The sequence below is a fragment of the Taurulus bubalis genome (genome assembly GCF_910589615.1).
Source record: "Taurulus bubalis genome assembly, chromosome: 11".
Lineage (NCBI taxonomy): Eukaryota > Metazoa > Chordata > Actinopteri > Perciformes > Cottidae > Taurulus > Taurulus bubalis.
In genome coordinates, this window is record NC_136599.1 from 20641681 (window position 1) to 20664539 (window position 22859).

Sequence of the window (22859 nt, forward strand, 5' to 3'; positions counted from 1 at the left end):
AATGAGTTTGAATGAAGCAAACGTTACGATAAAAGAAAATACTGTATATAATATTGATTTCCTTTAAAACACCTGCACTCAGTCGGTGATGGATTTTTTTTTGACCAGCCATTGAGAAATGGATTTGTCTTTAAGGTTTTGAAAAGGTCATTTCATTTTAAATCCTTGGCCATAAAGAAATAAAAGTTTGCAACATTAAGCTGACATTTCAACACCACCATGTTTCAACTATAACATGTAATCACACTGTATCCATGGATGTAATGATAATATGTTATTGTGTGCCTTTAAATACCACCAAAGTAATGGGTGAGATGTGAGAACATCGCAACCAAGATGTCAGAAGGTTTCAAACTATCCAGCAGTTTAGTTATTATGAGGTGAAACCGAGAGTGAGCACACCGCAAATGTTGCTAAAAATCTCTCTCAAGAAACCTGTGTGCAAATTACGTCAAGTATGGTCGGTCAATATTAAACCAGGAAGTTGCTCTGTAAACTGTGATCAATGCTTGTGGACATATTGAGAAATCATGATCCATATTTTACAGAACGTCATGGTACTGTGTTGCCAGGTGTTACTCTGCGTCTTTTTCAGTATTTGCAATTGTTCTTGGATGTTAGGATCGGACAAAGGAAGCCCGGTTGGCCAGACAACTTTATCCGATCAAACCCAGCGACAGGCAAAGCAAGGCAGAGGGCATCGCCAACATGCTGAGCCAGGCCATCACCACCCAGCACCTGCTCTACGCCAACCTGGGCTCCGCTGAGTACATGGAGTTTGTCCTTAAAAACCCCTTCAACGTACCTCAGACGGTCTCCATCCACAGTGACGACCCTGAGCTCAGGTGAGAGTCTGGTGAGGGTGTGAGGCATCCCACCCTTAACTATGTGTTTATTATATTTGACACTAACAAGGAGGATCGTTATTCGTTGATAGGTGTGTCTCGAGTCTCACACCGCAACTGTGAGTATGTGTTTCTGTGCTGTACGTGTTTTACATTGCCACCGTGAAACCGTGTTCACGCACTCTGATCGCGTCTCCAAAGGTGACTCAGCAGCTTTAGGAAAGGATGCCTCATCCTCACGCTCCCCAATGTGAGATATATTTAAACCAGAACTTTGTTCTTTGAAGAGATGCTTTAGCTCCCTCCCTGTCCCCTGTGCACCACCACCAGTCTCAGCATCATGGTTGCTGATACTGTGAATACAAAAGACTTAACAGTAGAGGGTAGTAAAGCAACATTAAACCGGATATCCATCATTGACACAAGAAGAAGAAGGAAAACAGAAGGCTCTCCACACTTACTATTGGTTCCGTTATGACAAGTCAAGAGTGGTGTCCTATTCTGGAGTTGATTTAGCTCATATTAACTCATAGCTCTCATTATGGGAGGCCTCACCAAACCAATGCTGCCTCTGAAACAAAAGGGAAACCAGTGGGTCATAAAACTTCACCTGGTGCTCATGAATTCTTATTCATAATGCTTATTCATCCCTCAATATTGCCATCATTAGGTCATCAATGAACAATAAACAATATGTATATTATATTACATTACAATGTTTACATTTTGTTCACAGATTATTTTTATTTAGAAATAAACTAATTAGATTGTTTGTCACTAGCGACCATTTTCCAAATACATTTTGCAAGTTTTGCTACAATCAAGCTCCTCCAGCAACACACACTCAGTTGTCCTTGACATAGATGCAGACATAAAGCTGGTAAGATGCGAAATAACCCCCTTTAATCCACAAATAGAAGCCATTATGGCTGATATTTCCTGGATCACCCGTTCGTGGTATCCGTGCCATGTTTTTTCCTTCAGTTTGCGTCGCTGTTAATCCCCCCGCGCTGAACCTTTTGTTATGGATTCTGCTCATGCCTGAGTTTTGGATTAACATACATCACGTTGATCAACAAAGGCTGGAGTGCGCCATGGATGAATCATTATGGCATTAGCCCGGCCACAGGGCCTACCAGGTCTAATTGAGAATCATCAATCCCTGCATCTGTCCTCTCTCCGGCTTAGCGCCCTGTTAGTTTATTTATATATTTCCTGATGAGGCGGCGTGACACTTTACACCAAACCGTCTGCTACCTCTACCGAGAGCCAGAAATGTGTAAATTGGCGAGGAATCTTCTGCATTTGATGATTTTTCTAACTGAGCACTGTGGCTATCAAGAGTAAAATTCAGGTCACGCCATCAGGTTGAGACGGGTCACTGAACACAGCACTGCCCTAAACGCTTCTTGCATTTTACGACACTGTGGTTTGTGTTTTATTAAAAGAGAGCGCTGTTATGTGCGATGTTGTTATGTATGCGACTGTGATCTCCATTGAAGAGATGAGGAGTTATGATAGAAGGGAAATGTAATAATATCATTATTAACTAGGTCTGTATCAGAGATGAATCTAACCATAAAGGAAGGAATCTCTGTCTGTCCTTCACTTATCTCGAGAACCGTCTACCCGATCTACTGCACACCTGGCGCTGTATTGCAAGGGACCCCCGGCCATGCTGTGCATCCAGTGTAATGCTGGACATACTAGCGGTACAACCAAACTCTGCTTCATTTCCCTGGAGTCGACAAGCGATGAGCGGGTAATGCCCCCCCCCCCCCAGACAACGCTGCAAGAACCAATACCGGCAGCCAAGCAATCGGCTCGTTCAAACGGGCACCGCAATAGTGATCCGAAAATGACTTGTTAAGTGCTGCCCTGCACACTTTTTTGTGGATGGAAGACTTCATGTCTGATTAATCCACTAGTTGAACCGCCTGCATTGTTTTCTTATACATATTTTTTTGCCACAAAGCTGAATAATGCGTTTCAACATTGGACCTTAGTGTTTTTTTGTTTTGTTTTAATCTAAACAATAGTCTGCTAGTCCCCAACACACACACACACACTGAAGATCATTTGTTGCCACAGGAATGTTTCTTGGGAAAAATATGTTTTTGCTAAGAATCTAAATTCCCATCTATTCAATTCATTTTTTTTTTCTGTAGCCCCAAATCAGGGCGGGCTTTACAATCTGTACACATACGACATACTCTGTCCCGGGACTCTCACATCGTTTCAGAAAAAACTCCCCACAAAAAACTCTTTAACGGGGAGCAAAAAGGAAAGAAACCTTAGCAAGAGCAACAGAGGAGGATCCCTCTCCCGGGATGGACAGAAGTACAATAGATGGCATGTGTACAGAATGAACAACAAAGCAGAGTTACAACATATTCTATGTCTCTACCACATGAGACATTTTTTGAGACAATATTTCTGAGCTGCACTTGAGGCAACATGAAATATTTTTCCACACGAACCTGCCAAGTCTTTGAAGGGGCTAAAGAATATGTACACAAACAACAAAACTGGCAGTGTACCTCTGATATCCCGGACCGCATGAACCATAGCTCGGTCAGTGCACCGAGGCTGCTCCGCTTTTACTTCCCTGTCAATATTTCAACCAATATTTGACGAGCAGCTTCCTTCAGAGGAGCAGCGAGGCCTTGGGTTGGCGCTTTGTTCTAGAGAAACAAACGGAGGAAAAAGGCTGACCCTCAACTCTCGACCCAGCAGCTGGCTTTGAAGGGGGAGGACTTGGAGCGCGGCTCGGGCCCCTGTAGCTTTGATGTCTGTTTAGAGCCCAAAGGCCTCTCTTGAAGTGGAGGACACGTTTGCTACCTGTTGGCATCCATTTTGCATGGCAACCTTTCACTCTTGGCCTCGCAGAGCCAAGTGAGAGCCATGACTGCTGGCTAGCAGAGTGACGGCAGACTACAGCTCCTCTGCTGCTCTCCGTGCTGCTGCTGCTGCTGCTGCTTCTCTCTCATTATTTCTCCCTCTCATTATCTGGCTTTCTCTGTGCTTTCTCAACTCCACATTCATCCAAGTCTCCCGCTTGATATTCTTTTAATCATCTTCATTTTGTTCCTTTTCTGTTTTTCCTCTGTTTGTTCTTTTCACCTCCTATACTTCATTTTATTTTGTTGAAAATGAATCAACCCTCCAATGAATCGCCACCTTAACGTGGTTTAGGAGGGTCTCCCAAGGCAGACAGGTCTCGGGGGAGAGCCCAGACTAAGAGCGGTTCAAAAAAACCCTGACGAATTGCAGCCCACGGTCTAAAGCTACCTCGCCCGGACAAGGGAAACCGGGGCACCCTCCCGGAGCCAGACCCAGGAGGGGAGCTCGTCGGCGAGCGTCTGGTGGCCGGGCTTTCGCCCACGCCGCCTGCCGACTCCATAGTTCTCCTGGGAGACTTCAACGCTCACGTGGGCAATGACAGAGAAACCTGGCGGGGCGTGATTGGGAGGAACGGCTTGCCCGATCTGAACCCGAATGGTGTTTTGTTGTTGGACTTCTGTGCTAGCCACAGTTTGTCCATAACGAACACCATGTTCGAGCATAAGGTGGCTCATAAGTGTACCTGGTACCAGAACACCTTAGGCCGGAGATCAATGATCAACTTTGTAGTCGTATCATCTGATCTGCGGCCGTATGTCTTGGACACTCGGGTGAAGAGAGGAGCAGAGCTGTCAACTGATCACCACCTGGTGGTGAGTTGGATCAGATGGCGGGGGAGTCGGCTAGAAAGACCTGGCAAGCCCAAACGTGTAGTGAGGGTGAACTGGGAACGTCTGGCGGAGGATCCTGTCCGGGAGGTCTTCAACTCCCACCTCCGGAAGAACTTCTCACAAATCCCGAGGGAGGCTGGGGACATGGAACCCGAGTGGACCATGTTCAAAGCCTCTATTGTGGACGCGGCTGCTCGGAGCTGTGGCCGGAAGGTCATCGGTGCCTGTCGTGGCGGCAACCCGAGAACCCGGTGGTGAGGGAAGCCGTCAAACTGAAGAAGGAGGCCTTTTGGGCCTGGCTGGCCCAGGGGTCTCCTGAAGCAGCTGACGGGTACCGCCAGGCCAGAAGGGCTGCAGCTGCGATGGTCGCGGATGCTAAAACTCGGGCATGGGAGGAGTTCGGGGAGGACATGGAGAAGGACTTTCGGTTGGCCTCAAGGAAGTTCTGGCAAACCATCCGACGGCTCAGGAAGGGAAAGCAGGGGCTACCCCAGGCTGTTCTCAGCAGGGGGGGGGGGGGGACTGCTGACCCGGACTGGGGACATCGTCGGGCGGTGGAAAGAGCACTTTGAGGAACTCCTAAACCCGGCCAATATGTCCCCCGGAGAGGGGGCAGCGCCATAAGACTTTGGGGTGGTTTCTCCCATATCCCTGGCAGAGGTCGCTAAGGTAGTCAAAAAGCTCCTTGGTGGCAAGGCGCCAGGGGTGGATGAGATCCGCCCTGAGATGCTGAAAGCGCTGGACATTGTTGGGCTGTCTTGGTTGACACGCCTTTTCAGTGTCGCATGGGGGTCGGGAACAGTGCCAATGGACTGGCAGACCGGGGTGGTGGTTCCCATCTTCAAGAAGGGGGACCGGAGAGTTTGCTCAAACTATCGTGGCATCACACTGCTCAGCCTCCCGGGAAAAGCTTATGCCAGGGTGCTGGAAAGGAGGCTCCGACCACTTGTCGAACCTCAGATTCAAGACGAGTAGTGCGGATTCCGTCCCGGTCGTGGAACAGTGGACCAGCTCTTTACCCTTGCAAGACTACTGGAGGGGTCCTGGGAGTTTGCCCAACCAGTCTACATGTGCTTTGTGGACTTGGAGAAGGCTTTCGACCGGGTTCCTCGGGGGTTTTTGTGGGGGGTGCTGCGGGAGTATGGGGTGCCGGACCCGTTGGCACGGGCCATCCGGTCTCTGTACGTCTGCAGTAGGAGCTGTGTTCGTATCCTCGGTAATAAGTCAGACACGTTCCCGGTGGGTGTTGGCCTCCGCCAGGGCTGCCCTTTATCACCGGTCCTGTTCGTGACCTTCATGGACAGGATATCTAGGCGCAGCCAGGGGGCAGAGAGGATCCGGTTCGGGAGTCTCGGGATCGCCTCTCTGCTGTTCGCGGATGATGTGGTCCTGTTTGCCTCCTCGGACTGTAACCTCCAGCATTCACTGGGGCGTTTTGCAGCCGAGTGTGAAGCGGCAGGGATGAGAGTTAGCGCCTCCAAATCTGAGGCCATGGTGCTCTGCCGGAAACCGGTGGATTGCTCCCTCTAGGTGGGGACAAACTGCCTACCCCAAGCAAAGGAGTTCAAGTATCTCGGGGTCTTGTTCACGAGTGAAGGTAAGGTGGAGCGGGAGATCGACAGACGGATCGGTGCGGCTGCACCAATAAAACAGGCGCTGTACCGGTCCGTCTTGGTGAAGAGGGAGCTGAGCCGGAAGGCGAAGCTCTCCATTTACTGGTCGGTCTATGTTCCAACCCTCACCTATGGTCACGAACTCTGGGTTGTGACCGAAAGAATGAGATCTCGGATACAAGCGGCCGAAATGAGCTTCCTCCGCAGGGTGGCCGGGCTCACCCTTAGAGATAGGGTAAGGAGCCCGGACATCAGGGGGGAGCTTGGAGTCGAGTCGCTGCTCCTTCGTGTCGAAAGGAGTCAGCTGAGGTGGAAGACCGAGGACACGCTGGAGGGATTATATCTCCCGGCTGGCCTTGGAACGCCTCGGGATCCCCCAGAATGAGCTGGAAAGTGTTGCGGGTGAGAGGGAAGCCTGGGTCGGCCTGCTGAACCTGCTGCCACCGCGACCCGACCCCGAATAAGCGGCTGATAGTGGATGGATGGATGGATGAATCAACCCATATATTTATTTAGATTAATGCTCAGGTGAAACACACGCGCGCACACACACACACACACACACACACACACACACACACACACACACACACACACACACACACACACACACACTCTTTGTTGTCGTGATGAGCCACAGGCAAAACGCTTTTATTTCAAGCGCACAGGGGGGGTGAATTTGCAAATAAGTTGCATGGAATTGACTGTTGCATCTCGCCCTAATGTTAGCGAGGTGGGGCCCTGAGAAATTCATAAACTCTCGTGCTCCTATTGAGAGAAATCCCCCCTCTCCCTGCCCATGGGTTGGAACCTTTGATGTTTAAAGCAGTACTTCCCTTTATGCATTTGTGCGTGAAATGTTTGCATTCAAAGGAAGAGGAAAGAACGAAGACAAGACTTCCCTCTGCCAGAGCGTCTTATCTGTTCCTGTTGCTCTCTCCCTGGAAATCCATTTGTTGGGGATTGGAGGGGGGGCTTTTGCTGACCTCCATGCACTTTTATGAAAGCTGCCGGCGGTAATTAAAGGGAAGCATTGTGTTCTGCGTGTTGGTCGCTCGACCGTGGAATTGGCTCCCTTCGATTGTTGGCTCTACAGTGAACTTTACATTGCCAGTTTTAGTTTGTCAGACTGGGAAATCTGAAGTGTATATCTGCACTAAAGATACTTGTATTGTTTTAGATGCATTATGTGATCTCTCGGAGAGAATAGATCTGGAATGTAAGGAATATTTCCCATGTTTTCCCATGGTCTTGCATCAAATGTAAAGGATATACATCCACTCAAACATCCTGTTTCTAAGATACTGCTACATTGGAAGAACCCAAACATACTCCTGGTATGAAGAGGTAATGTCATTTTTACACCTTGAAAAAATCAAACATACTGTCAGAGGATCTCTGAAGAAATTTCATAAAACCTGAGACCCTTTCCTTTCTTATGTAAATAACCAGCCCTCTGCCAACAGCTAACCACCCTCCCCCCTCCCCTTTTCATTTGTTTGCTTGTTGTTTTTGTTTTGTTCATTCTATTATTTTGTGTAATTTGTTTTTATTTTACTATGTAGTTTTATTTTCCTCTGTCTGCCATTTCCTTTGAAATTTGTGGGTTAAAAAAAAAAGAGAAAAGCCTGTCAAACCCTATTAACTACAATCACAGCTTGTATCACTTTTTTCTGAGGTTTGAAAAAAAACATCCTGTTTCTAAAAAAAAAGAAATCTATTATTTTATAGTCAAATAACCATCCAAATTCGGCTCATTGTTTAGCTGTCAGGCCCACAACTTCACTGTTTGGGTTCACTCTCACCACCCTCATAGCATCATTATCAGCCATAGCAGGCAGCAGTTTTCAGCGAAAAAAATCTATAATAACCCACTGTACACCTGCTCAACACCAAACAGTAGATATATGGATTCACAGGCTATCTGGTGAACATGGTGGGGGCATTTAGTGGCTAAAGAGCCAGACATTTCTCTCAGGATTCAGTGGAGACCAAGAACAGAGCAAACAGAATAAATATTGGAATTCTGAAGTTGGCCAGAACCATGACACCAAGAAAATTATACGGTTGCGCTCTAACTGCTGAATGTTTGCAATATTTAAAAAGGGAATTGTGTGAGCTCACAATTTTTTTTCTGCTGTGAGTTATCAGATTCTCAGATTGAGACTCTTCTAGCCAACTCCAGCTCAGCACATCTTTGTAAATGTAAAAGATAAATTACACCACATTATTGTTGCTCTGGTGTTTGTGTCTTCTGTATCTCTGACATTTCACATTGCCCCCAGATTAATAATAACAAATATAATCAATAAGTAATTCACAATAGTATTATTATGTCAGTGTGGCCTTATTTGTTACCAGGGGGGATATGCATAAACCCTGCAGCAGTATGTAAAGTAAAATATAATATATGGATAAATGCATTTAACTTAGTTCCCCATTTACCCGCCGCAACATTAAAAGGATTAATACATTAATGCAATTAGAATGCAATAATATATATTTTTTGGAAGAGACCATTCTGCGTAATGAGTACTTTTTACTGTTAGTCCTTGAAGTATATTTTAATGCTTGTGCATTAATACTTTAATTTACTCCTATTGTTCATGCTACACATTTTTCCAGCTCCTTGACAAAAGCACACGCTGATACATCGAAGCCGCTTCCCAGATTTCTAGCCGGCTAGTGTTGTAGTGAGAAAAATAAAACGACTTCAAGCCTCTCCAACACAAGATTGCAACGTGTGTCGTGTGAACAGTGCAGCGATCTGACGACTTTGAAAGTTGTGTCGTGTGAACTTGGCTTCAAGTGGCAGCTTATCCTGTGGCCCATCTTTTGCCCGTTGTTGGACGTTGTGATTGAAAGATTCAAAATGCAGATAAAAGCATTTGTTTATTAAAACGAGATGTTGTTTTCTCATTGTATTCTAGCACTCTAAAAACACTCCGAAAGGGTTCATTTGCATATTGAAATCGCTAAAAGGTTTTTGGTTTCATATCTTGTCACCTGTTTGCAGCTCTGACGTGTAGGCATGTTTTACAGTCGCTCATTAATGCACAGCATATGGTAACGTTTGTGACTTACTAACATGATTTATAGGACATAACCTTAAAAAACATGACACTGGGAATTTTCATTTTAAAAAGGGTATTTCACTGATTGTGCCCATGAAGATCAGTTCGTAGTCATAGGGAGTTTTCAGCCTTTGAAAACGTCTTTACTGAATGCGCTTTATCAAGTCTGGTAAAAACACATCAGATGATATTCTCAGGGTCACGGGCTTTGAGATAACACATTTAATGACCCTCTGACACCACCATCAGGCCAAAATTCCCTTTGCGCACAAAAAAAAGAAATCAAATTGAATTCCCTGAGCTTATTCAGACTCTCCTGATGATTTCCCGTGGTGGATACTCAGACATGACTGTTTCCCGTGGAATCGTACACAAATATTGTCATGAAAATTAGTACATTCATTTTCCTGACATGATACAAACGGACTTTAATCCCGTGGCATTTTCTTTACCATCGCGATCGGTATGTTTCGCCAAAATCCCGTGAGGACTCTAATAGTACAGGCAGCGACAGCGCCAATATGTTGTTGTTCCGTTTGGTTCCATCGTAGCGTATGCAGGATGTAATGAACAATGTTCAGTTGAGACTTTTGTTCCTGAGAGTGAGACTATTCCATCTCTGATCCCGGATAGATCTCTTAAAATATACAGGAGCCCGCTTTCATCTCACTCGCATGTCCTTTAATCTTTCCATCCAGTGCCATCACTAATACAGAGGAGTGGCGTTACTTCAAAGCACTAACCAAAACCCCAACCCCGCTGGAGGAGAACATGTTCCACTCGGAGGAAGGTGCTCCAGGTCCTCGGGTTTACCTTCGCCCCAAGGAGAGCATCCACATTCCACTGAAGTACCAGAGTTTCCTCTGCGACCACACCATGGCCCTTCAGGTACAGTGGGGACCGGAGGTCGATGCCGATGGAACGGTTCGGAATGGTCAGCTTATAAAACCATGTTGGAGGAACGGTACATTTTGCACGCTGCGACAAACAGGATTATATTCCAGCGGTCGGATGTTATGCTTGGATTTGTCCAGTGACTGCATATTTCCATCACCGCAAAATGTCAGATCTCCCTCTCGCTTCTGATGTCGCAGCGCTTCACAACTCGACTTATTGATTCCAGTTGTGAGGAAATCTTTTTTAAATTGATTGGCCTTGGGTGGTCCAAACATGGAGAGCAGCGAGGGAATACGGGGTGGAGCAGGGAAAGTTTAAATTTCATCGATGTAAATGTCACCACTTGAGGGTTGTTAAACATAACTGATCTATCCCAGAGGCAAGTTATACACGTGTAATGGCAATTTAGGCTCCGTAGTTAATTTGGTGCCAGAGGGAGCGTTTACATATTATCTCCTGAAGAGGTTTTTTTTTCCACCCTTTGGCTCTTTTCTGCTTTTTGTGATCTTTCACAGTTTTTCTTGCCTGATGTGCACATGTGATATTTTCTTTGCGGCCATTTGCTCTTTTTTTTTGGATAGATGATCAATGTTGATAACTATTCTGTTTCCTTATCAAATCCTCACAGGGACCGAGCTTTCAACCGACAGGCAAAGGTTCCCAGGTGGCCAAGAAGAATCTGTCCAACATTGTTGCTGCCAAGACCATTAAGGTACAGAGAGTGCCCCTGATGCGTTGAGCAATATTTTCTGTGTATTATTTGGACCTTTCTTATCTCTTTCCGTAGTCGCCTGCTCCTCAATCCCTCGCTTGCCTGCCTCCCAGCTGGAATTATACTAAGCTATGGATTTGAGATGCAATGTGGATGTACATCATGTTTCTGCCATGATAAGAGCTTTAACATAGTCCATTTGAAACATTGTTAATTCTTAGCGAATTGATTGTTGTATTCACTGAAGTAGAGGAAGACAAAGCCACTTAAACTAGTATGAAGCTTTTGATCTGGAATTTATTTGGGTTAACTTCCTGGTACATCCCCAAGTCTAACAACATGCAGTGTACACACACACACACACACACACACACACACACACACACACACACACACACACACACACACACACACACACCCAGGCAAGTCTCTGCGGAGTGGCAGTGCACCGCCTCCTCCCTCCTCTCTTCTCCCACACAGTCGCAGCGCAGACACAAAGAACACTTTGAAGTGTCAACTACTTAAAAAAGTTACACTATCCAGACAAGATTGTCAGGCGAAATTATATGCTGGAAATCACTTTTATCTTCCTGAACATTGTTTATCTTCTCCAACTGGTAAATGTCTGGCTGGAGGGTTAAACTATCTCCGATTGGAGGACAGCTTGACAAGTCTGGCTAATCTACTTTAAATGAACCATGCATGAATAGTAATACTCTGAAGTTATTCTCCCATTTTATGCACTTATTCAACCATTTATAATATCAAGAAGTTTAGAGGAGGGAGAAACAATGTCAATGTGCTTGTTCGGATGTACTACAGATAAGACGATGTGCTCTACATCTCCGTGTGATGTAACGCGCTCGTCTGCAGCCTCTGCATGCTACAGCTGTCACCGAAATTAACTTCTGCTCCTTGTGAAACCGTTGAAATTGCAATGCCGGCCCTGTCTCTTCTGACGTGAGCTTTAATGGGCACATTTATGCTGCAAAAAGAAAAAAGGGTATCATAACCATTCGCTGACCTGTACCTCGTAATAATCCTGTTGTTCGTGTAGAGTACAGCACCCTAAAGCTCCTCCATTGCACGGGGTGATGAAATATTTGCCAGTCTGCCAAGTTTGTCCGCGTGTCCGCCTAGGGTGTGTGTGTGTGTGTGTGTGTGTGTGTGTGTGTGTGTGTGTGTGTGTGTGTGTGTGTGTGCGCCAGTGTCAGCACTGCTGCTCTGAGCAAAAATCCTGTCAAGAGGTCAAAGAGGTTGGGTCTGGATCAAATCTGTGTCCCGCTAAAACTGACAAGCCCCAACAGCAGCGCTGTCAGGATGCCAGCGTTGGCACCGCTGTCAGTCAGCACACATCAGCAGAGCCAGATATCGGCCACTATTGCGGGTCAGCATGGGCATCAACGGTTTGGACAGCTGCTGTTTGGCAGGGATCAACTTCTGAGTTGTTGTATGGGGTTGAGGTCAAAGGTCTTCCACATCGAAGAATCATTTTCACATAACATGTTTATTAATTGCTATGAATCGTTTTAAGTAATCTCCCGCTTAAAAGCCTTCAGAAAGCCGTCATTGTTGTAATTTATGTTATTGAGAGAAACACCTTGTTGGTTTGAACATGGACATAATCTGTCATCTAAGCACTGCAGCATCTTTATTGGACCTCACAATAGCAAAGTGTTGGTCAGAACAAACACATTGTGACCACATTCCATTTCTTGGCAATCGGCCAATTAGATCATGAAATATTTGGAACAGACTTGGACCAAACATTGATTTTATATTCCGAGACTATGAATGGTGTATCATGGGGAAATTCTGACTCGATGTTGGCACAAGTGGGAAATTCAGCACCACCACAAAAACTGCTCCAGATGGCCAGTCCGTCATTGACTGGAGATATGCATATTCACTGCAAATTGCATGCGAGTCAGTCCATGAAATCTCCAGATAAGTTTGTCTTTGACTTAAGTTTTGGATAAGAGTAAATGATGACCTGACAGGTCAGGACAGAAGGTTTGCAAAATTATAAAATATCCTCTCGGGATTGTGAATATTGACAGTAAATATCGCAGTAGGAGCAAGCTTAAATCGTGGCACCGGCACCTCGTAGAGGCACTTCCGGTGGCACGTCAGGTGCCGGGGCAGTTGCCACTACCTGCTCATTTCTCAGGTTCAAACTGCACCATCTTTTCCTTAAACAATTTGAGAAGTTGATCCTCGATTTGGATCGCGGCTTGTCATTCAGGGGTGATGGTGGGTCCTGCAGCCAGACCAGTTGAGAACCACTGCCCCAGACCACATGCATGTTCTTTTGCAGTCCAGGCTCCCAAAGCACATTCAGCAGCTCTGTAGGGGATTCAGTAGTCGGATTGAAGCCAAATTTTATAGTGGTGAATTTTTTAATACAATTTCACAAAGGCTGCTTTTTAAAAAGCTGTATATGTTGTTTAGAGCTGTGCCGCCTTTGGGAGGAAAACACCAGTTCTGTAGAGAGTCAAGGAATGTGAATGCAGGTATTCTGTCAATGTCGAATGACACATGACCAATATTGTTTGAACGCATAGGTGAACTAATGAACTCGCAATCATTCAGCGGTTTAAAAAAAAAATAGAACAATTTATTTGGAAGAGAAAATGACGATGGAAAACTAATCCACAGTGAACATTCACCATGTCGCTTGACTTTCTGTAGCTGAGGTAGTTGTGACCAACATTTCAGGTGCTCACCCTCCACACAAAGTGGTTTGGATCAATGGTAGATAATATACATTTGTTATAAGAATATATATACACACGTAGTTCTGTTGCACAAAATGTCTATCTTTAAACATTTCTCTTAACTTAGCTTATCTTTCTTTCTATACTACATACTTTCCCCAAGCTTTTTAAACAGCTGAGAAAGAAAAATCCTTCTTTATGAACAGAGTAAGTGCACGGCATCTTTGACAGGGGGTCACAAGCACATAGAGGGGCTTTAAGGGGTCACAAGATGGTTTCAATAATCTAGTAAAACATTGTCTGCATGCTCAATATTTGTTAACTTTATAGTTACAGTGTTGACAAAACAGCGAGAAAAGACAAGATAAGAACCAAGTTATAATAAGCTGTACATCTCTGCCTCTTAACACCCGTGAAGATGTAACTGCCGTTTCATTGCAGGGAGGCGGCATGCTGTTGACCCGGCTGACTTTTCGCCTTCCCTCCACAGGTTACATTCAAAGCAGAAGACGGTAAGCCGATGGCCATCTGCCAGGTGAATGTGGAGCCGACGCCTCACGTTGTTGACCAGACGTTCCGGCTCTACCATCCCGAGCTCTGCTTCCTCAAGAAAGCCATCCGCCTGCCGCCCTGGAATGACCCCACAGGTGCTGCAGGCTACCACACGTATCTCCCATCAGCCATTGTTCCCAGTCCCGCAGCTTCCACACTTAATCCCTGAGTGTAGCTTGGATAGTTGTGTGTAACATGTGTGGGATCTTATTTATTTGCATACGATTGCATTTTTAGTATTAGTTTCATGCATACATCATCAGTGGGTTCACTGACTTACCCTCCAGGAAGAGCAGGAACATTTAAATGTGCACATACTCCTGTATAAATACACACATATATTTACAGTTTACAAGGTGGATGGGAATGAATAATGTATGCTGCCTTCACCTTATTGTGTTTTTTTACGAAAACAACAAAAACAATCTTACAATAAAATGCAATTTATATTGCAAAAAGGGGTAATATCAACAGGGAGGCATCTGGAAATAGAAAAGGAAATGAAAAAATTAAATGGATAATCTTAGAAAAAATAGCACAGCTTGTACAGCACATCTGCACATATTATGTGTTATGTAAGCATAACGTATATCACATGCAACTTGTCCTTACAATCGACTGTGTTTAAAACCGATAGCATAACTGCTTCACACTGCTTTGATACGTCTTGTTCACATATTTACCATCTGTATACTAACCATTTTTTTGGGTTAACCAGTTGGAGACCCAGATGTCAAGACTCACATTTCCGTACGCTGCAGTGACCCTAACATCATCTGCCAGACAAGGATGCTTGTGAGAGAATTACATAATCTTCTTACATTTTCCTGTCCCCGCAAAAACATCCCACACTTATATATGAGCAGAAGTGTTTCACTGCATTCCTGTTCAGGGGGAAAGCACTTCATTCTAACTCACAAGAATGACACGTTGTTTTGATACACAATAGGCTTGTCCTTACATCATGCCATACACTTTGAAGTTCTAAAGTGGGGTTTATTTTTGTTTTTTCAGCCCTCCGATTTCAAATCTTTCTTTCCTCTGATTCTGTCTAGGCGCCAGGGGAGCCTCGGGACGTGTACTTGAAAGTGCCAGGGAGTCCCAGTCCAAACATAAAAATGTTCTTTGTGATGGTTTTCACGTATGTATTATTTGATGCAGAGGCGTACACAGTGAACACAAACACACATACACACTTTAGCCTGAAGAAGCATTCTATTTTGGACTAATTACATTGTTCACGCAGTCTTGAATTAACGAACTAATCAGATGGAGGTTTGGTGGTCTTACTGCCTGCCTGTCCTCTTGTCTTTCAAATCTCAAATAGAGATCGGATCAATGTTATATGTGGGTTTGTTAATAGGAAGGGCCAATGTTTGCCTCCAATTCAAAGTTAGGAGTTATCATTCAAATCTTCATGCCACCCCAACTGGCCACCCTAAATATGATGCAGTTTGCTGCTGTAGACCGTGAGATTAGCCATGGACAGACACAAAGGTGCACACTCGCACGCGAGTGATTGCGTGATCGTCCTAGTGGTCAGAAACTCTATAGGGCACCTTTAATTTGTTTATAATGAGATATATTAATTGCCCAATCAAAGTCACAAGTATGTACAGGAAATTGAGTCAATAACAAGAACACAGGTAACATTTTATTGTAAATATAGTGCACATCGCAGACTGCATATGGCAGCTTCATTAAATGCCTAAACAGTGTGCTCATCCAGTCCTCCTATGCTGGAATAATACGACCTGTCCCGAGGCTTTTCTGTGTGTCAAATAGTGTGCAGTAAGTAGATTTAACACAAAGTCATTCAAGAATATGAAGCATGTGAGCTCAATACCAATTAAAATATTATAGGACGAGTTAAAAGTTTGACACATGGCCACCTCTGCAAGACATGGCCAATAGATTAGCTAATAAAGGAGGACCTTTTGTGGTGATATTTTATATCATATACCAACCTACATGCAGGGAGTCTTTTTGTGTTAGTAAACCAGCCTTGTTTTGAGGGAAATGTTTTTGAAATTATTAAGAATGAATATATATATTTTTATTTTTGCCATAAGGCAAAATCCAATGCAATCCAGTGTGAATATTTGCAGCAAAAATGTGTAAAAATCACCTGAAAATATCACTCATTAGCAGCTCAAATCCAACACAGGTGATATCGTGTCTTCCAGAAACCCCTGAATTTCATTCCAAATGTCTCCACATGCTCCTTTAGTGCGGTTGTCACAGAGCAGAGGCTGAGTAGGTGACTGCATCGCCTCCCACTCACAGCTCTCTTAGTTAGCTACAGGGCCACTGAGACTGAATTCCCCTCTTCTCAGCAGTGAGAGGGTGATTATGATAATGATAGTGTTGTTGCTGCTTTTTTTAAAATGCTCAAACAGCCGTAGATCAGCCCTTCTCATCTCCGACCTCGTGCTGATCCTGCTGCGTCTCTAGGGGGGCTTCATCTTAATTGTTTCTGATGATGATTTCCTCCGTAGTGATAAGTGGATGGCAGCGCCCTCCCAGATCTGGCAGATTTATGTGCATTTCCTGGAGCGGGTGGACGTTAGCTGTGTGACTGGCCAGCGGAACTGTCAATCGCTGGTGCTCAGGGGGAAGCAGGCTGTTCGCAAGGTCAAATGTTTCTCATCACACCCCCAGGAGATCGAGGTACGCACATCTCCAAGAGTAACTCAACACTTATGTCCTGCCAGGTACAAATTCAGAGTCTGAGAAGGTCTTGTTGTACGCCTGTGTTTTGATGTATGTCTAATAACCAAGAAGATCCAAGCAGACCCTCAACCAGCTCTAATCTTGTGAGCCTCACAACCATTGCAGTAGAAAATGTCTTTTAAAGGTGTGTATGTGGTATGTGTCGCTGCTCTTTTGGACTCTAGCTGCTTGCTAACTGGTGGAGCATCACGCTGCTGCAAGTGTTGTTTCTATATTTGGGTCAATTTGGATTAAGTCTAATTATTTTGGGGTCTTTTCAGATCATGTGCGATTGTCCCCGTAATTTGATAAGCGATCACGAGCTTGCAGCCAACAGTGTTTAGAGCAAAAGTACATCCTCCCAGTTAATCCATATTGCTGTGTTTAATCTAAAATGAGGCATTGGCGCAATTCACTTTTGCCTTTCCTTTTCTATATTATTTCAGATTTTCCAAACTGAGACAAAAACACGTCTGACACGAATGGGAAGGAACATACAGAGAAAGAGGAACAAGTGGAAATAAAAAAGCTCAAATCATACCTTGAATCTAACTTCTCTAATGAGAAGTTGAGAGCTTTGTTCTTGACATATTTCTTTCAGTCTTTGCAATATTCAACCCGCAGATCCAAAAATGATTTCAGGCAAATTGCTCTCACTTAGCAGCAGGAAACAATGTCACATCAACAGTCTCTTTTGTAATAACTCCAGGTCATTATCAAGAATGTACAAATGGGGATTGACAGCGTAATGGGTCTTTACATTTCATTTCAGTCGGTTCTCTATTGGCTCCTGCAATCATATCATATGTCGCGGCACAATTTAACACGATCCGAAAAATGTGTAATGAGTGTATGCTCCCTGAACATATGGAAATATGTTCAGGGAGTGTCGGGTTCTATTTTAAGATCGTTTCCTAACTGGGTAAAAGAACGGAGAGAGTTTGACGACGCTTTTCATACAGAGTTGCGGTAAAAGGGCATTGCATATTACTCACTCATTTAAAACTAAACAAAAGTGACGGACTGTCACAGTGGGTGCATACAGTACGACCCGAACGTGCTCTCCCTGAAGAAGCGGGATACAGACTAAAAGAGCGACAGATGTTTTCTTTCTTTTTTCTTTTTTTTTATTTCACCGTATGCATCAGCGCCCGCTTTGATCTGACTCTCGGCAGGTTAGCTCACTGTGGAATGCAACGGAGGAGTCTTATAAAAGCGGATAAAGCTCACCGCCAGAGAATAGCTTTGCTTTTCTCAACAGATTGAAAAGGAGCCACACAGTGAATCTCATTCTCACATCCTTCTGTCACTTTTCTGCCTCTACTTTCTCTCATTTCATTGCCTGCCTCCTCTCTTTTCCCAATACCTCATTCGCCCTTTCTCTCACCCACTCTTCTATAATCCGAACACCTCCTTTATTTTACTCTTAGACTGTTAACCACATTTTCCCATTAATTATGTGTCCCCCTCTTCTTATTAAATGTCTATCTTCTCTTCCATACTGTATCCTGCTCTTTCTATCACTTGGTCAATGTCTCTATTTCTCTGAATCATCTCTTTCCCACTTTCACGACACTACCAATCCAAATCACCGCACCGGTCGGCCAAACTCACGCTTTCCTCTTCTGTAGGTGGACCCAGAGGGTGTGTTCGTTTTGCCTCCCGGAGCGGTGCAGGAGCTCCAGCTGAAGCTGCAACCGTGGCGAGCGGGAAGCCGCTTCTTGTACGTGAGCGCGGTGGATGTGGAGAACCGGCGGCTGGTCACTTCCTGGCTGCTCTGTCTCAACGTCCACCGGCCTGTGCTGTCCAAGGTAGCAGTCGTTTTGTCCTTGGCCGTCTACTTAAAATGGCAATACGTGTGTGTTCATTATGACTCCATCACTCTCCAGTTGGTGAGGCTGTTGGTGTCACTCCTTTCTTTACTGTTCCCGCGACAGGTGCCAGGCATCTGCCGAAAGTACAAATGGTTTGACCACTGCAGAGTCCAAATCACAGACCTTCTTATCGCAGCCTCTGCTACAAATGATGATCGATCAAATGATGATCGACACTGTAAAATAGTTTCCTTTAAATTCAGGTCCTTCTTGATCAATCTTTTGATCTTTTACAGCTCTTGCACTGCCTCCAAGTCGCAAATAATTCCTCACTTCGCGATTACATATACATCTGAGTGTACTTTACTGTACAAAGTGCTCGGATGCTTGGTGAAGTAGGAAGTATTTGAGCGCCTAGCTGGCGAGCTACTGTTGCTTTCCAGGTAACCAGTAGCATGCTAGTTGTATGCTAACGTGCTCACACTGGCCAGCTGCCAACGCCTGCCAAACTAGCTGGTTAGTAAACTGTCAGCGTACACAGTCAAAAAATGTAAATTTGATCCTTTCACCTTGTTGTCAGACGTTTTTCTGATTGGCTATTCGTGTAGCCCATGTCTTTTTTTTGATTGGCTGATGAGTGGCACCTCACGGCAGACCTCCAGGGGATTCGGGGGAGACGCGCTTGATTCCTCCATGGTGAGGGCAGCGCGACCAGGTCATGTTTGCGCGCTGCGGCACATTAAATAGCCTAGAGTTTTTTTTCAGCGTGAGAAATACGATCTGTGGCGGGAGGGCGTGACTTAAGACCGAAATGCGTGACAGTCACGCTCAATGTGTGACACTTGAGAGCCCTGTGTTGTATTTAGCACAAACCAATGGGTGATGTCACGGGGAATACGTCCACTTCTGATATCCAGTCAACATGTGGAGTTATAAAGAAGTGTGCGATCAAGTTGCATTGTGGGCAATCCCTAGTTATATTTTTGATATTTTTTGAGTCCAAACAGTGTTATGGTAGTGCGAAGCTTCATCGGTGGAGTGCTCTTATGTGGAAACTGCCAGCATGATTTGAGATGCAGTTCTTACTGCGGCTTTCCTTCTGCACTTCCAAAGAACATTGATATGATGAACAGCTCCCTTCAAGGTCTGTGTAACTCAAAGCCACTGGTGACTGAGTCACATTCACTGCTCATTGAACCATCCTGGTGGGTTCCTGGGTCAGCTGGATATTCCCAATGCATTTATGACTAGTGTCAAGAAAAGGCGAAGGACAGCTGATCCCAGGCCTGCACTCAAAGACAATCCCCTCTACAACTGCTGTCTGCCTTCTCAAGCAGCCAACTGACTATTGAAGGTTATGTTGACATTACAGCCAAGTGTCTAAATGTGTTCCTCTCCTAAGTGATGCATGCCGGTGATGCTGCTCTCCGTCTAATCCATAGAATTTTTTTTTCTAATCTTGAATCATTTGCACTTGCCTTTCTTGTATCTTGTAGCAAGCACTGTGTGTGTGTGTGTGTGTGTGTGTGTGTGTGTGTGTGTGTGTGTGTGTGTGTGTGTGTGTGTGTGTGTGTGTGTGTGTGTGTGTGTGAGTGATTCAATTAGTGTAAACAGTCATCGATTCTAATCTACATTTAGTGGCAAATTAGTTATGGCACTAATTGTGTGCGTGTGTGTGTGTGTGCGTGCGCGTGTGCAGGCATTTGAAGTGTGTGTCCCAGTCGGTGGAGGCCGTGGAAGCTCCAGGAAAATCACCTACACCAACCCATACACCAGCCGCCGCTCCTTTCTGCTCCGCTCTGACCATCCGGACCTGCTCCAGTTCAAAGAGGAGAAATTCCAGGTGAGATAAGAGATGCAGTCCTCCTACTCTCATAGAGAGAAAAATCAATACTGTCTTTAATTACCACCTAGACCTTGTCTTTGTTGGTGAGGGCTGTAATGGAGAGTCCTACCGACCAATGATGCTTTTGATCAGTATGGAAATAACAATGCAAACGTTTTCCAAACCTAATTTAATTAAATTGTAAAGTAATTTAAATACTGCAGAGCAAATAGCTGCTATTGATGTAAGCAAGGTTGTTGTTTTTCTACTCAAAATAGGAAATTTGAACTGCAACAGAGTGATAGTGGAGCTGTAGTGCAGCCAGAACACAACACAGTGGACATGTTATATTGAATTGTTTCACCAAGAAAGACTTTTCCTCCACGTATCAGGCTCAAAAGTCACTCTCAGCTAAAATCATGAACTGGCTGCGCTGCAACATAACACATTTAAAAAAGTGAAACTTTTGTGTGGAAAAGAAACGTTTCAACCGTAACAGATATGAAGGAATGTTTCTGTCTTTCCTGGCATCTTGACAGGTGAGTAAAAGCCATGCGATGAGTTCTGGCCTCTCGTGTTGGCTGCCCATTCCTCAGCTGTGAGATAAGTGATGGTTTCCTTGTTTGCCTCCAGACTCGAAACAGGAGGAATACAACAAAGACATTACTGCTGGTGTTTTATTGTTATGTTGTCTACCTCAGCGAGTGTCTGTAATAGCTCATTCACTCACACACAGACAGGAAGTACCGGAGTCTCCACCATCATTGCCTTCCATTGACTGGAGGTGTGATGAAACGGCAAAACAAATGGAAAACCAGCATTTTAGATTAACAAATAAACGAATGAGACCCAAAGGGAGTCTGTTTCCACATAAACTATTTAAGAGTCTCACTGCTGCTGTCCAGAGGACACTGCATCAATTAGACAGAAGAAGGTGGGGAAAGGGAAAAACAGCCCATTGTTTTTTTCCGTCTTGTCAGCGAGGAGCCAGGTGTCTTATAAAGAATTCACAATGCCCGCAGCATTAAGCAAACGTGGAGACGCGTCTCTCTTTTGTGATCCACATCACCATGATAAAAACCAGCTGTCGGCAGGGAAAGCAGAGCACAGATCAATACTGCTGTGCTTTTGGGGAAAATTACGGCATAAATCCCCCCAAATTGACCGATACTTCCATTGCTGGCTATTACCGAAAAATACGAGAAGAGAGTTCTGGTCCGATTTGAAATACTGAGAAAAGAAAACAGAGAGCAGGTAAGGGCCTTTTTGCACACTTTGAGCCTTGACTACAAACACATTCCAAACATAAGCCTTGGTGTGCCTTTATTTAGGGAAAAGAATAATCACAGTTTCCCTCTGGATGAAGAGACAAACTGAGATGAACGCATTGGAGTAATCATTCTCTGGTTTCACACAATTCTCGTTTACAGGCAGTTGAAACCCACAGTGAGGATACACAGCAGCACTGTGGAGCAGCTTTCGCACCATATACAGGATATGTATTACATTGCAATAAAATAACACTTAGCACTTTGGTGTTTTATTATTTTTGTAAAGCCATACCGTATGGAGGTCTTTACTTGTGAGTAATGGCATCACATCTGTTAGACTGTTGCTTTAGAAAGTTAGCTATTTGATATTTGATTTGATATATTCAAACAAAATAATAACTGCAAAGTAATGCAAAATCAAATCAAGTCAGAAGACTCCCAACATTCGTGCAACAGATCAGTTAAGAGTTACCAGCTGAAGAGGAAAAGGCAGCATCACTTGCCCGAAGCATTCATGAAGCATGCTCGTTGTGTTGCGTTCACTGTTTCAGATCAGCGGGGGAGAAAGCTACACCATCGGACTACGATTCGCCCCCAGCCAGAGTCCCGGCTCAGTGGAGATACTGGTCTACGTGAACAACCTGCAGGAGAAGACGGAGGAGACCTTCTGTGTGAAAGTCAACTACTCGTGAACCGGTGATGTCGGTTTCGAACAGCGAGTACAAACTGCTCCCCGGGAATGATGCCTGATCTGTGTTTTGAATCTATTTTCTGGTAAAAAAAACTCACATGAGCTGTAAAGTTTCTACAATTTTGTATTATCAGATTTACGACGAGAATAAAGTTGTTTTTTTTAATCACGTGGTGTTTTCAGCCCTGTGTACAGTGTGTGTTCTGTACTGTATGAATGAATGAGCTCCACGATCAAATCAAAAGTAAAAAAAAATCAAAGGCATCATATGCAAAACAGGCAGGCATAGCTACTTTCTCTAAAAAGCTTTGGACACACACCTTCAGGTTACTAAACTATACACCACGGGAAAGAAGAAACTACATTAAGATATTAATTTATGTATAAAAGTGAAAATTAGGG

The 22859-nt window shown here is 44.5% G+C and overlaps 1 protein-coding gene across 1 annotated transcript in view; it reads left to right on the plus strand.

Moving 5' to 3' along the window:
* The window catches only part of nphp4 (nephronophthisis 4), a gene marked incomplete at its 5' end in the record, with an annotated part of 147814 nt that extends 125210 nt beyond the window's left edge, over positions 1-22604 (plus strand). The window contains 10 exons of the mRNA XM_079226846.1: positions 622-845; positions 9965-10154; positions 10792-10875; positions 14083-14239; positions 14863-14939; positions 15200-15285; positions 16643-16814; positions 18488-18667; positions 20370-20513; positions 22318-22604. Coding sequence (XP_079082972.1) covers positions 622-845; positions 9965-10154; positions 10792-10875; positions 14083-14239; positions 14863-14939; positions 15200-15285; positions 16643-16814; positions 18488-18667; positions 20370-20513; positions 22318-22458 — 1455 coding nt within the window. The 3' untranslated portion in view covers positions 22459-22604. The remainder of the gene's footprint in view (positions 1-621; positions 846-9964; positions 10155-10791; positions 10876-14082; positions 14240-14862; positions 14940-15199; positions 15286-16642; positions 16815-18487; positions 18668-20369; positions 20514-22317) is intronic.
* Positions 22605-22859: the final 255 nt, after the last annotated feature.